General features: G+C 41.8%; 1 protein-coding gene across 5 annotated transcripts in view; it reads right to left on the bottom strand.

Moving 5' to 3' along the window:
- The window catches only part of LOC122804756 (sodium channel protein type 2 subunit alpha-like), a 2239151-nt gene that overhangs the window by 483245 nt on the left and 1743863 nt on the right, over nt 1-12043 (bottom strand). For all 5 annotated transcript variants that reach the window (XM_044074821.1, XM_044074820.1, XM_044074819.1 and 2 more), the window contains exon 20: nt 9271-9425. In XM_044074821.1, coding sequence (XP_043930756.1) covers nt 9271-9425 — 155 coding nt within the window. The remainder of the gene's footprint in view (nt 1-9270; nt 9426-12043) is intronic.

Below are 12043 nucleotides of genomic sequence, written 5' to 3'. Positions count from 1 at the left end.
TCGGCGCCGAGGAATACACACACCAGATTCCATCGGTGCCGAGGTGGACTTCGCCGAGGAGGAAGTGTCTGAGCGGGGGACCCTTGTCGGCTCCGAGCAGTGGAGCCGGCGAAGGTGACCCGCCTCGATGCCCCAGCCATCGGCTCGAAGCCAGAGGAGTCGATACTGGTGGCATCGAGGCAGACCGTTCGACCTCGGCTCCGAAGTCTTTGGAGCCGAAGGAGAGGCCTGCCTATGTCTCTTGGCGGTCGGATCCGACGGACTGGTCGGAACCGACGCCCTTTTCTTTTTAGCCGGAGAAGGAGAGGATGCCAAGGCTTCTTCAAAGGAAGGTTTAATTAACCCCTTAAGAATCAATTTATTTTTCCTCTCCTGGAGGACCCTTGAGGAAAAAGCGTGACATACGCTGCATGACTCCTGCAAGTGTTTTGCACCTAAACAATACACACAGAGCGAATGATCGTCTGTGATAGACATTTTGAAACCACATTTTGAACATTTTTTAAAGCCCGAAGGCCTAGGAGTCTGAGACATTATAGTAAACAATTCCAGTAACTTTGACAGGAAAATATACAACTACTGATTTACTGATGACAAACCTAAAAAAATAGGCTTACAGTTATCGCTAAGAGCGCAAATGACAGGGAACTCTGAAACCCTGTAAAGTTTTAGAAGGGTTGACTGACCGAAGGCCCTAGATGAAGGGGGGCCGAAATCAAACTCAACCCAATCACACAACAAGTTTTCACAATCCAAACATACACAATAAGAGCGTTAGCCGTTAAAACAGCTTTTGAGACAAAAAACAGCAAAAAACTGACAGAAAAAGTTAGTTAAAATAACTACTCAGCCCAGCCAGCTCGAGACCACGTCTTCGCAGGGAAGCGGCAAACGAGATCTGGGGGACTGGTAGTGGTGCATCCTGGGATATAGTAAGCTCAGCCAATAAGAGACTTCGCTCTTTGGCATAAGCGTGCCGAGTCGGAGCCGAGGGATCGGCTCCGAACCCATCAGTCAGAATGTAGGCGAGATAGGATCACATAACATCATACAGTTCTAATATAGTTGTAACACAAGTAACTTATGTAAGTCATGTTGATATTCACAAATGACATACAATTATTTGCAAAATTCCAGCTAGCTGTGCTGGCAGTATCTCCCTTTGTCACACCAACAATTGTAGTTAGAAATACACTAAAATAGTGTAGGATAAGGGAAGATATATAATATGTAAGTTGCAGAAGGCAAGGACAGAAAAATATAAGTAACTAAGCAATTAAGAAGCTTAATTAACAATGGCGGCAAATGAGATCTGAGGTATGGTAGGGAACTACCGCATTATTGATAAGGGAGAAGTTTGAGAGTTTCCAGTAGCCATGTGCTGTAAAAAATGGCTGAGTCAGATCCAAGGGTTGGATCCAAACCCAATTGTTGAGGAATAAATAAAAATTGACAACATCAGATCTGTAAGTTAAAATAGGAAGAGCAAATTGTTTTATAGCCTGGACTTTATTCCTAGATGTCAGGGCTGTTTTCAGTATTAATTTTAGTCTTTTAAAGTATTCCTTACTGAGTTTTATTTGCATTTGTTCATGTTTTATTGCCTATCCTTCATCAGTTTCCAAATATTTATACATTCCTTCCTGCTTAAGTTCCTTTATATCACATTCATGTCCTAAACTGATATTTTCTTGGTGCTACAGCTTTCCTGCTTTAAATGTTGCTTCACACATTTATCAAGACCAAATGACATTGCTATATCATCTGGGAAACTTTTAACCACTTGCAGCAGTGCTTACAACTTCTCATCTGATGAAATATATGAAAGTTATGTACTTACCACAACATTAGATCCATGTTGTTTGATTTTCATCCAGTTCAAACATATGGATTGTCAGATACGACCAGATCTGACCTCAGCACCAACTCTGCAGCTTCTTTGGATCCAGAGCTCTGACTCATCCTCTACCCATAACTCCCTGCCCTGGCTGCTGAAATCAAGTTTGCCTCCCTCATTGTCTCATATCTGAACAATCCTATATAAGGAACCCCTAAAATAGCACTTCCCAACCTGCTGAAGAAGAGTGGATACAGTGTCACTTGACTGTGCACAGACAGGGACTAAAGGGTCTACTTAATCTGGGTACAGTGACACTTGACTGTGCACAGACAGGGATTAAAGGGTCTACTTAATCTGGGTACAGTGTCACATGACTGTGCACAGACAGGGAATAAAATGTCTACTTAATCTGGATACAGTGTCACTTGACTGTTCACAGACAGGGACTAAAGGGTCTACTTAATCTGGGTACAGTGTCACATGACTCTGCACAGACAAGGAATAAAATGTCTACTTAATCTGGGTACAGTGTCACATGCCTGTACACAGAAAGGGAATAAAGGGTCTACTTAATCTGAGACAGTGTGACATGACTGTGCACAGACAGGGAATAAAGGGTCTACTTAATCTGGGTACAGTGTCACATGACTGTGCACAGACAGGTAATAAAATGTCTACTTAATCTGGGTACAGTGTCACTTGACTGTGCACAGACAGGGACTAAAGGGTCTACTTAATCTGGGTACAGTGTCACATGACTGTACACAGACAGGGAATAAAATGTCTACTTAATCTGGGTACAGTGTCACATGACTGTGCACAGACAGGGAATAAAATGTCTACTTAATCTAGGTACAGTGTCACATAACTGTGCACAGACAGGGAATAAAATGTCTACTTAATCTGGGTACAGTGTCACATATCTGTGCACAGAAAGGGAATAAAAGGTTTACTTAATCTGAGACAGTGTGATATGACTGTGCACAGACAGGGAATAAAGGGTCTACTTAATCTGGGTACAGTGTCACATGACTGCACAGGCAGAGAATAAAGCATCTACTTAATCTGACAGCAGAGTCACATGACTGCACAGACAGAAAATCAAAAGTGTATTTAATCTGGTTATCGTGTCACATGACTGTGCACAGAAAGGGAATAAAAGGTCTACCCAGTCATCTAAAAGCTCTAAGTGACCAAATGGAAGGGGGCAAGAAGGAAGGAGTGTGAACTGGATGAAAATCAGACAACAGAAACTTAACATTCTGGTAAATGTACATAACTTTCATATCCTGTGTTTGTGTTTGTATGTTGAACTGACTTGTTCAAAGTGCTGCGATCCAAAATCTTTCTCCAGTCCACTGTTTTCTTTGGCACTAAAAATAACCTTGAGTAAGTTCCGGATTCTATCTGGTCTGGTGGGACCTCTTGGACGACTCTCTTTTCTAGCAGCTTTTGTATTTCTTGTGCTGCTGCTTTCCTCTGACTGGGTGGAACATTGGGAATTTTGCATACGGTTGGGGGTGGAAGGGAAAAGGAAATTATATAGCCTCTGGAAATAATCTTCTGCACCTAAGTATCTGTTGTTATATCTAGCAAGGCTCTCTGGTGTAGGGATAGTCAGCCTCCAATTGCCTCCAGAGAGGGACAATTGGGCTTCCTTTCTGGAGCACTGATAGGGTCTATCAGAGAAAGAATCCCTGGACCCTTGATTTTGCAGGCTTCCTCTGCCACATGGGTGTCATCGTCCATTAGAGTTCCCCCTCTGCCCCTAGGGGAACTATCTCCACATATGCCTTGGAAAGGACCTTGGGACCTTCTGAACCACATTTTCTGACCAACTTGTTGATTCCTAGAAAAGGATCATTGAGGGGTTGAAACATGTACACCCACTGCAGAGAGGGTCTTTCCATTCTTTTCACACCTGGGTAATGTGTCCTTCACTTTTGGGCCAAACAGGAACTGCCGTCAAAGGGTGCACTGACGAACAAAGACTTGAAAGGCTCTGCAAAATCACATAAGTGCATCCAGGCATGTTGCCTAATGGATATGCCTGAACCCATTGCCCTTGAGGCTCCTTTGGCTGCATGCAAGATAAATCTCATGCATGAATTTGAAATGGATTTGTGGATAGCCATCTGAGAGGCTACAGACAATTGAGCCTCAGCAGTAATGGTCCCAGAAAGGGCTTTTGATAGCTACTTGATTAAGTCCCTTTGTAGTCTAGTAAAATGTGCCAAATAGTTCAGCAACCTAAGGGCAAACATCACTGAGTCCTACACATGGTTCCCAAACCTGTCCCTTACCCTATATTCCCTGTTAGAGGGATGAACAGAGGAACTTTGTTCAGCAAGTTCCTTCTTGGTGACCGCCCCCATGAGTATGGCATCTATGGGTCTCCCCTTACTCCAGAATTCCTTCCCGACAGGTGATGCCAGAATCTGATCTGGCCTCTTAGGGATTGGTTCAACTGCTCAGTCTCCTATCAATGAGTTAATCGGTGGGCAGAGTAACCCAGGGGCTAGATGTGCCAGCTCCAAAGGCCAACAGAAATACTGGTTCCTCTAGTGAAGGGCTGTTAGAGGACAAACCAGCTCTCTGTTTAAGGATCTCAAGGATGTCTCCAAATTATTTATTTTTTATTGGGAATGTTAGGGATAGGTTATTGAACTTTTGTAACAGTGATTCTTTTTCAGACAAAAAAAATGAGCCCCCCCCCGCCCCCCAAAAAAATCTACCCAGACACATGCAAATAGATTTGAAATAATTATGATTTTGCTTAGTGCATCACTCTTTTACAACCAATTTGCAATCAGATACAAGTATTCATTGACTGTCATTCTTTTGGACTTAACCTAATGCCAGAAAACACCACCAAGTATATGAAGCTTACGTATAAATCAGGCTTGCTTAGGCCTTTCTCTGAACAGCTCCAGGCCTCCTCAGAAATGCTGTCTTATAGTTTGAGAAATGATGATTCAGTTCGTAGAGCAGTGTGAAATAATTAAGCCAACCAAAAACTTTAAACATGTTTCAGTGAAGAGGACATCCTCAGAGGTGCCAAAAGGCAGTTTAGAATTGGTAAATGCAATTAAAATAGTTTATTTTACTAATCAATGCAAAATTATATTTTTATTAAAAATAAAATAATACTATAAAGGTTGTTGAGATAGCTAAAGGTTTAAGACATTTTGCAAAATATAGATAGATCAAAGTAAATCAGAATATTTTTAAGAAAGATCAGAACTGTATTTAGAAGTGGTAACTATTTTATTAATCCATGCACTAACAGTCAAAACTCTTGTATTAATAGAACAATGAATGATCATTACTACTTAAGCAGTTAACAGTATCTGCTATACCAGATGTGTTCAAAAAATACTGCAAAATTAAAATGTGTTGAATGTAAGTACAGGTTAAAACACACATGACATTAAAATGCACAACCTTCATTGCAATTAATAATATACCGACTAAAGTAAATATTTCCAAAATGTTATATGTACAGCATTAATTTGTTATGCAGCGCTATTTAATAAAAATGTGTTGGCATTCAAAATGTCAAAATAAGATTTTTTCTGAGTGGGGCTTGTTTACAGTTTTCATTTTTTTATCAGTCTGTTTTTTTCTTTTTACAGGACCAGCCTGATGGCTCTTCTACCAGCAACCAAGAGGCCTGTCTGTTCTGCAGGGTGAGAGCCAGGCATTCTTAGGATAGTAAGAGCCCTAAGACTCTTTCATTCCTGCCAGGGAAGCCCAATCAGTCTATTCATTCCCCAGTAGAGAGAACTGGGTAGTAGGAAACAAGCCAGCTAGATCGTCTTGTGGAGCAGCCTACATCCCCCCTGTGGAGTACCCTCACCCTCATAGTGGCTGTATGAGGTCCATAGCTGCTGCTGGCATCAGGCAACGTACCTCCGCACGGCCTCTTGGCTACATGCTATGCACTAGCAGAGCATGCTCACAGGCTCGTGCTCTGTGGATGCAAAACCTATGGCTCATAGGTGAGTACTAGGCTAGGTGTCTTTATGGGTCATTTATTTATATATGTATATATTTATTGATTTAACATTTGTTTACTGGGAAATTTCAACTTGGAATGAGCCAATTTTCAGCAGAGGCCTGGGGAGAAATGCTGCAGACACATGTTTTTGCAACATGTGAGGAAACCAGAGCACCCAAAGGAAACCCACACGAATGCAGGGAGGACATGCAGACTCTAAACAGAAGGCACCTGAACCACAGAACCTCTTGCTGTGAGGCGACAAAGCAAACTGCTGCACCACTATGCCATCCATTTTAAGCAGCCAGTTTCCATTTTGTGCTTCAATTAGCTTATCCCATTTGGTTAGAGACTGGCATTACCCATCTCATGGTCGATAACTATATATTACCCCTAATAAGAATAACGAGGATTGTGTTATAGATTATTTGAAGGGACCAATGCATGGAATAAAGCATTTAGGAGCTGCCTCTGTCCATTAGTAGTAGTAGTATAGGGGCAGTCCTAAGGTACATTTTCTGTTTCCCATCCATAGATCTATGCTGCGCTTCAAAATGTTCTGTTCCTCCAAACTGTTCTGTTGATGTTGCAGAAGAGGTTTATATCCCTAGGCTTAGAATTTCTGATGCCATTTGACTTGCTGATGTTGAGTAAATCCATCAGTAATGGGTCAGAGGATGCCTTGTACACCAGATACAGGTCAATTCTTAGTCTGTACGAAACAGAGTATAGTGACAGGGCTTTGAGTCGATCTATAAAGGACATGTTGTTTAGACCTTGTATCCTTTTAGTAAGGTATCGCTGAGGGAGTTCCAGTTGTTGAATGTGTCTGGACAGGAGGCATTATATTCAATGATTAGCCTAATACAGGCTGAGTAAAGGGGCACAATGACATCCTTAGATCTAAACACACTCTCTTTGTTCATAAGCTGTGCAATATAGAAGAACTTTCTTACAACAACAGACACATTAGTCAAACATTCTGTCACTGTCCACATAAGTTTCCAAATTCCAAACAACTGTGTCAACTCTTAGGGATATATTGTCAATGTGGTAGTTCCCTGAGGAATAAAGACTTCCAAAGGGCTACAATAATGCATTTTTGGCAGTTAGTTTCAGTCCACGATTTTGGCACCAGCTATTTATTGAAACAAACCTTCCTGCAGGATGGCGAAGTCATTTGGAGATTCAATGATCAATGACGGCTCCTAGTTTGCAGTCATCTCTAAACATAGTCAATCAGAGCCCCCTGGTATTGGCTTTTACTTCAGAAAAGTAGATGCCAAACAGGAGAGGTCCCAGCACAGAACACTGGGGGTCTCCACTGATGACTGGTCTCTTTGTGGAGGTAAATTCCAGTACTATGATTATCTGTGTCGTATCTGTGAGACATCTGGCAATCCAGTGGGTGACATAGAGGGATATTCATGGTTTATTTAGCTTTTCTACTATACTTGAGTGGGGAATGGTATGCTTTGGTTAGGCGAGGTATGTGGTGTGTATCATTTTGCCTTCATCCACTGCTTTGGTGACCCTTTTGAAAACAAATCCAGCAGGGTGCATAAACATGATCCACACTTCAAAAATCCAAACTGAGATGGGTCCAATGTTTGGAGATTCATTATATCCTTCTCAATTAATTCCATGATAAGTCTTTCACTGACTTTGCATATTAGGCTTGTCAGACTTATGGGTCTGTAATTTCTCAGGTCTGTGGAAGGTCCACCCTTATGCATGGGCATGACTGTAACTGTTCTCCAATAGCTTTGTACAGAACCTGTGTGGAGGCTGAGATTGAATGGTGTTGTTAGGGGTGTGGCTAAGTCATGCTTCATGCTATTTAAGATGCATCCAGGGATATTGTCAAGACCCATTGATTCTGTAAGAGCTTTTGATAGTACTTTTAGGACTTGGTCTTGTGTGGTAGCTGGAGGTGAGCCTGTTTCAGGTACATCTTGAGGTACAGAGGTCCTACTGGGTGTCACCCCTGTGCCAAGCCAAAGCAATCTCTCTTTTCCCATGACAGTTGATCTGACAGTATCTGTTCACTCCCATCTTTTCCTCTGAACTCCTACAGGCCCCCAAAGCCCTAATCAAATTCGGATTGCTTGTTTTATAGCCACGGCTTTATCCCTCCACACCACGGAACTCGCTAGTCTAAATACATTTTTGTTTATTATCTTGAGGAAACTGAAATAGCATACGGCATATTTTCTTCTTCCTAATGGTTGCAAGACAAACAAGTCTGAAAAGAGAAAATGCATGTAATGTCATTAACACTTCCTTTGGTTCTTACACTGGCTTTGAGAGACAGAGGGATAAAGCCATAACTATGACCTAGACAAGCTAAGTTTAATCAGTGGCTCAGGCACTGGAGGAGTCAGGATGGGGAGGGCACTACTAAGGGACCAATGGAGGAGGCCACTACTACATCACCAGTGGGGAGGGTGGTACTAAGTGGCCAATGTGGAAGGTTGTACTAGGTGGCCAATGGGAAGTTGGCACTCAGTGCCCATTCCTGGGGAAGGCAGGGTAGATTCTGATCTGCTGCTCACATAGCTCTCAACTGTCTAGATTTTCACAGAATGTCCAGATTTTTGCCTCACATTTTTAGTCTGTTCCTCATACAATTTGTGGTTTTCTGATAAACCACTGAAGATTGAAGTTACTAAATATTGGCATAAATACATTTTAGTTTCAGACTGTATATCCATTAGAAAATACATGCTAACAAAATTCCTGTTATTTTAGCAACTTTCTAAATTTTTAAGAGCAATATTTAAAATGTGCCCCTATTTTTGGGCCTTTGTCCACCCATTATTTTAGGCTTTGTCCAGATTTCTTGCACTAAGAGGTTGAGAGGTATGACTGCTCATCACTTACAAGGGCAGGCTTCTGGATACTCAAAATGCAGCATGTAACCAGGGACACTGGCTTGGTTTTACCAAGTCAACGAAGGCAGTCCTCGCTGAATGCATAGGTGGTAACATGCACAAGCAACTGGAGAGTGCAATAGACTGCTGTGATGATGCGAGTGCCCACATCAGCTGGCAGGAACAGGTCTGGACCTAAAATAGTAGCGCCAAATTATTTGCATTGGATAATGCAGGTAGGGGTACAACCTCCCTCATGGCTGCCTGGATGATGCCACCCTCCAGCTGGCTCTCACCCCTGTTCTGGGGAACCCTCAAAAGCAATATAGGAAGAAGGGGCTCTAGACCATTTCGGGGATTGCTGATGTTTGGCAGGCAGAACAGAAAAAGCAGAAAGAAAAAAAAATCCTTTGGATCTAAATAGCTTTATTCTTTTCTAAAAAAAGGAAATCACATCAGAGAGCAGCAGTACACATTGAGTTAAATATTAAAATGCACAAGCTACATGTACATACTGATGTGATAACCAGAACATGTATTACAAATCTTTTACTCACCAAGGCACCACTGCTAAGTAGAATCATGAAGACAATGAAGGTTTCAAACCAGTTGTGCTCTACTATCCTGTAACAGGTTTTTCTGAGATTCCACCACATTTTGCCCTTCTCTTCTTCTATGTTGACATAGCAGCAAGGGAACTTCCGAACACAACCTACAAAAAGGAGAGCAAAATGTGTGAAAAAAGAATATTCGGCCAGTAGTATCTGTCCAGTTAATTATGTATGCTTTAAGTTCCTTAAAGTTTCTAATTCTTTTACTCCTGCAGGTGTCAATGCTGCAATGATACAATATTATGTTTTAGTGTGGCCTTTAATTTTGCCTCACAGCAAGAGGTTCTCTGGTTCAATTCTCGGCTGGGGTGCCTTCTGTGCGGAGTCTGCATGTCCTCCCTGTGGTCGTGTGGGTTTCCTCTGGGTACTCCGGTTTCCTCCAACATCCCAAAGGCATGCTGTAGGTGGATTGGACACCTAAATTGGCCCTAGGCATGAGTGTGTGCATGTGTGTGCCTTCTGTGGAAGGTTGGGTGCCGGGCTGGCAACTCGACACCGTAAAACTCCACTGCCAATCATGAATGGACAGGTGATCTGCTGTGGTGACCCCTAACCGGGAAAAGACGAAAGAAGAAGAAGAAGTGTGGCCTTTAATTTAGCCTGTCCCCATACATACAAAAGGCACTTCTTTACTGTGCATTCACTGCTTTATTCTTCCTTTGGAATGTGCATTGGTAAAATTTTTATGTAAAGTCTTTTTAAAGCACTGCATGTGACACATTTGCTCTTTCAAAGACTGGACATGTATTTATTTTATTTATTTGCAGTTTGTTTGCCAGGATAGTCCATTGGGCCACGAGGAGCCCATTTTCAATGGAGTCCTGGGGAGAAACGTTCCAGAAAAATACAATGCAGGTTAATGCATACAAAAGGGATCAAAGTACATAAAACATACAGGATGCAAACAAAATGTATGTGTACAGAAATACAAAGAATACAAATAAAGTAAAATAGTCATTAATAGGAGCAAACTGGTGCAATGCAAAGAAGAAATTTCTTTAAAACAATCAAGTTCTTAAGAGTTGTCTTAGTTACACAAGTTATATCTTCATTGATAGTTTCTACAGTATCCAGAAGGTAAGCAAATTTCTACAGTTTAATGGAGGTATAAGACTGTAGGAGGCTGTTTTACATGTGTTTTGGCTTCTAGACGGTTAACAGAGTGTGAGAAGATTATGTAGCATGAGTGGAAAGTGCATATCCATTGTGAAGTTAGGTGTGAGTGAAGTAAGGTTTTGAAGGAAGACATCAAGGTAAAGAAGAGATGTTACATTTGAGAGGTGTGGTTATCTAGCTACGATGGAAGAATCTGTTTTTGCACACAACTGCTAGGCAAAAAGGAGACGTAGATGAAGTATAAAAAAAATTGCCAAGTCAACAATTTTCGTAACTATTATATACAACTAAACAAGAAAGTCAGATGATTAATTAAGTCCAATAAGGCCAAATATGAGTTCAAGATAGCCTTGCAGGCTACGGACAATCACAAGGCCTTTTTGGGCTATGTCCAGAACCTTAAAGGCAGTGCACAGCAGTGTGCTGAGCTTGTGGTGAACAACACCACCAGTAGCAATCAGGGTGACATAGCACTTCTACTGGCTGACAAATTTGGGTCTATGTTCAGTCATCGAATGAGAAATCCATTGAACCTCCGTTCATCAAACTTAGAACATCGAATGTTCACTTCAGCGAATGTTCAATCATCGAATATTTTACCAAGGAAATAGAGTTGGTTGGCCAGCATTAGGAAATTTGCCCTTTTCTCCACTGCACTGCGATCTTGGAGTTGGTATATATAAGCAGGAGGGGTGGGGGCACAGTCCCCCAGTTTGGGGATGTGTGGGGGACGTAGCTCCTCACCTGGGTGGGTTTTTTATACTGACGTATATGTTTCAGTATGCATGCTGGTCCACTGTCTCCTCCCTGGGTAAAATATTCGATGACTGAACGTTTGATAAAGTGAACGTTTGATGCTTTAAGTTCAATGAACAGAGGTTTGATGCATTTCTCATTCAATGACTGAACATAGACCCCGAAAATTCAGCTCAAACTTTACACCCCCCCCACTCCTTCCCAGCTCTAGCGGGTAAAATTCCTTCCAACATACTTCTTCCAAATGTTAGCAGGGACCAGGTGCTGGCAGCACTGGCTAAAGCCTGGAACACCATCTCCACATCTCCATGAGTCTCAACAAGATCCACAATTGCCTCCTGCACAATCTAAAAAATGACCTATCAGGACTACATTTAGGCACTCTTCAACTACAGCCTTGAAAAATCTATGTTCCAAGTGAATATTGGACTGCAACAGTCATGCCTTCCACAAGGGCAGACCATCAACTAACTCATGGAACTACAGACCCATCAGTCTATCAAACTTAATATGCAAAGCCATGGAAAAAAATTGTCATGGAAATGGTAAACAAAGACATTGGTAACTTACAGAAAATGGACCCATCCCAATCTGGCTTTGTTAAGGGAAGGTCATGCCTAGTTAAACTGGTAGACTTCTTTGAGAGTATCACCAAGCCAATGGATAAGGGTAAAACATTGCATAATGTGTATCTTGACCTAGTCAAGGCATTCAATACAATACCCCACTCAGGCACTGTTGACAAGCTCTCTGAGCTAGGCTTAAATCCCTACATAACTCACTGTACTGCCAGCCAGCCAAAGTTCTCAACCTTAACCAACAGAATTTGGAACAAAGTAAAAAATAA

Source organism: Protopterus annectens, chromosome 6.part0, assembly GCF_019279795.1.
Source record: "Protopterus annectens isolate FY-2018-M chromosome 6.part0, PAN1.0, whole genome shotgun sequence".
Taxonomy (NCBI): Eukaryota; Metazoa; Chordata; order Ceratodontiformes; family Protopteridae; genus Protopterus; species Protopterus annectens.
The sequence above is the reverse complement of the archived record's forward strand: the minus strand, read 5'-3'. Positions and strand labels throughout refer to the sequence as shown.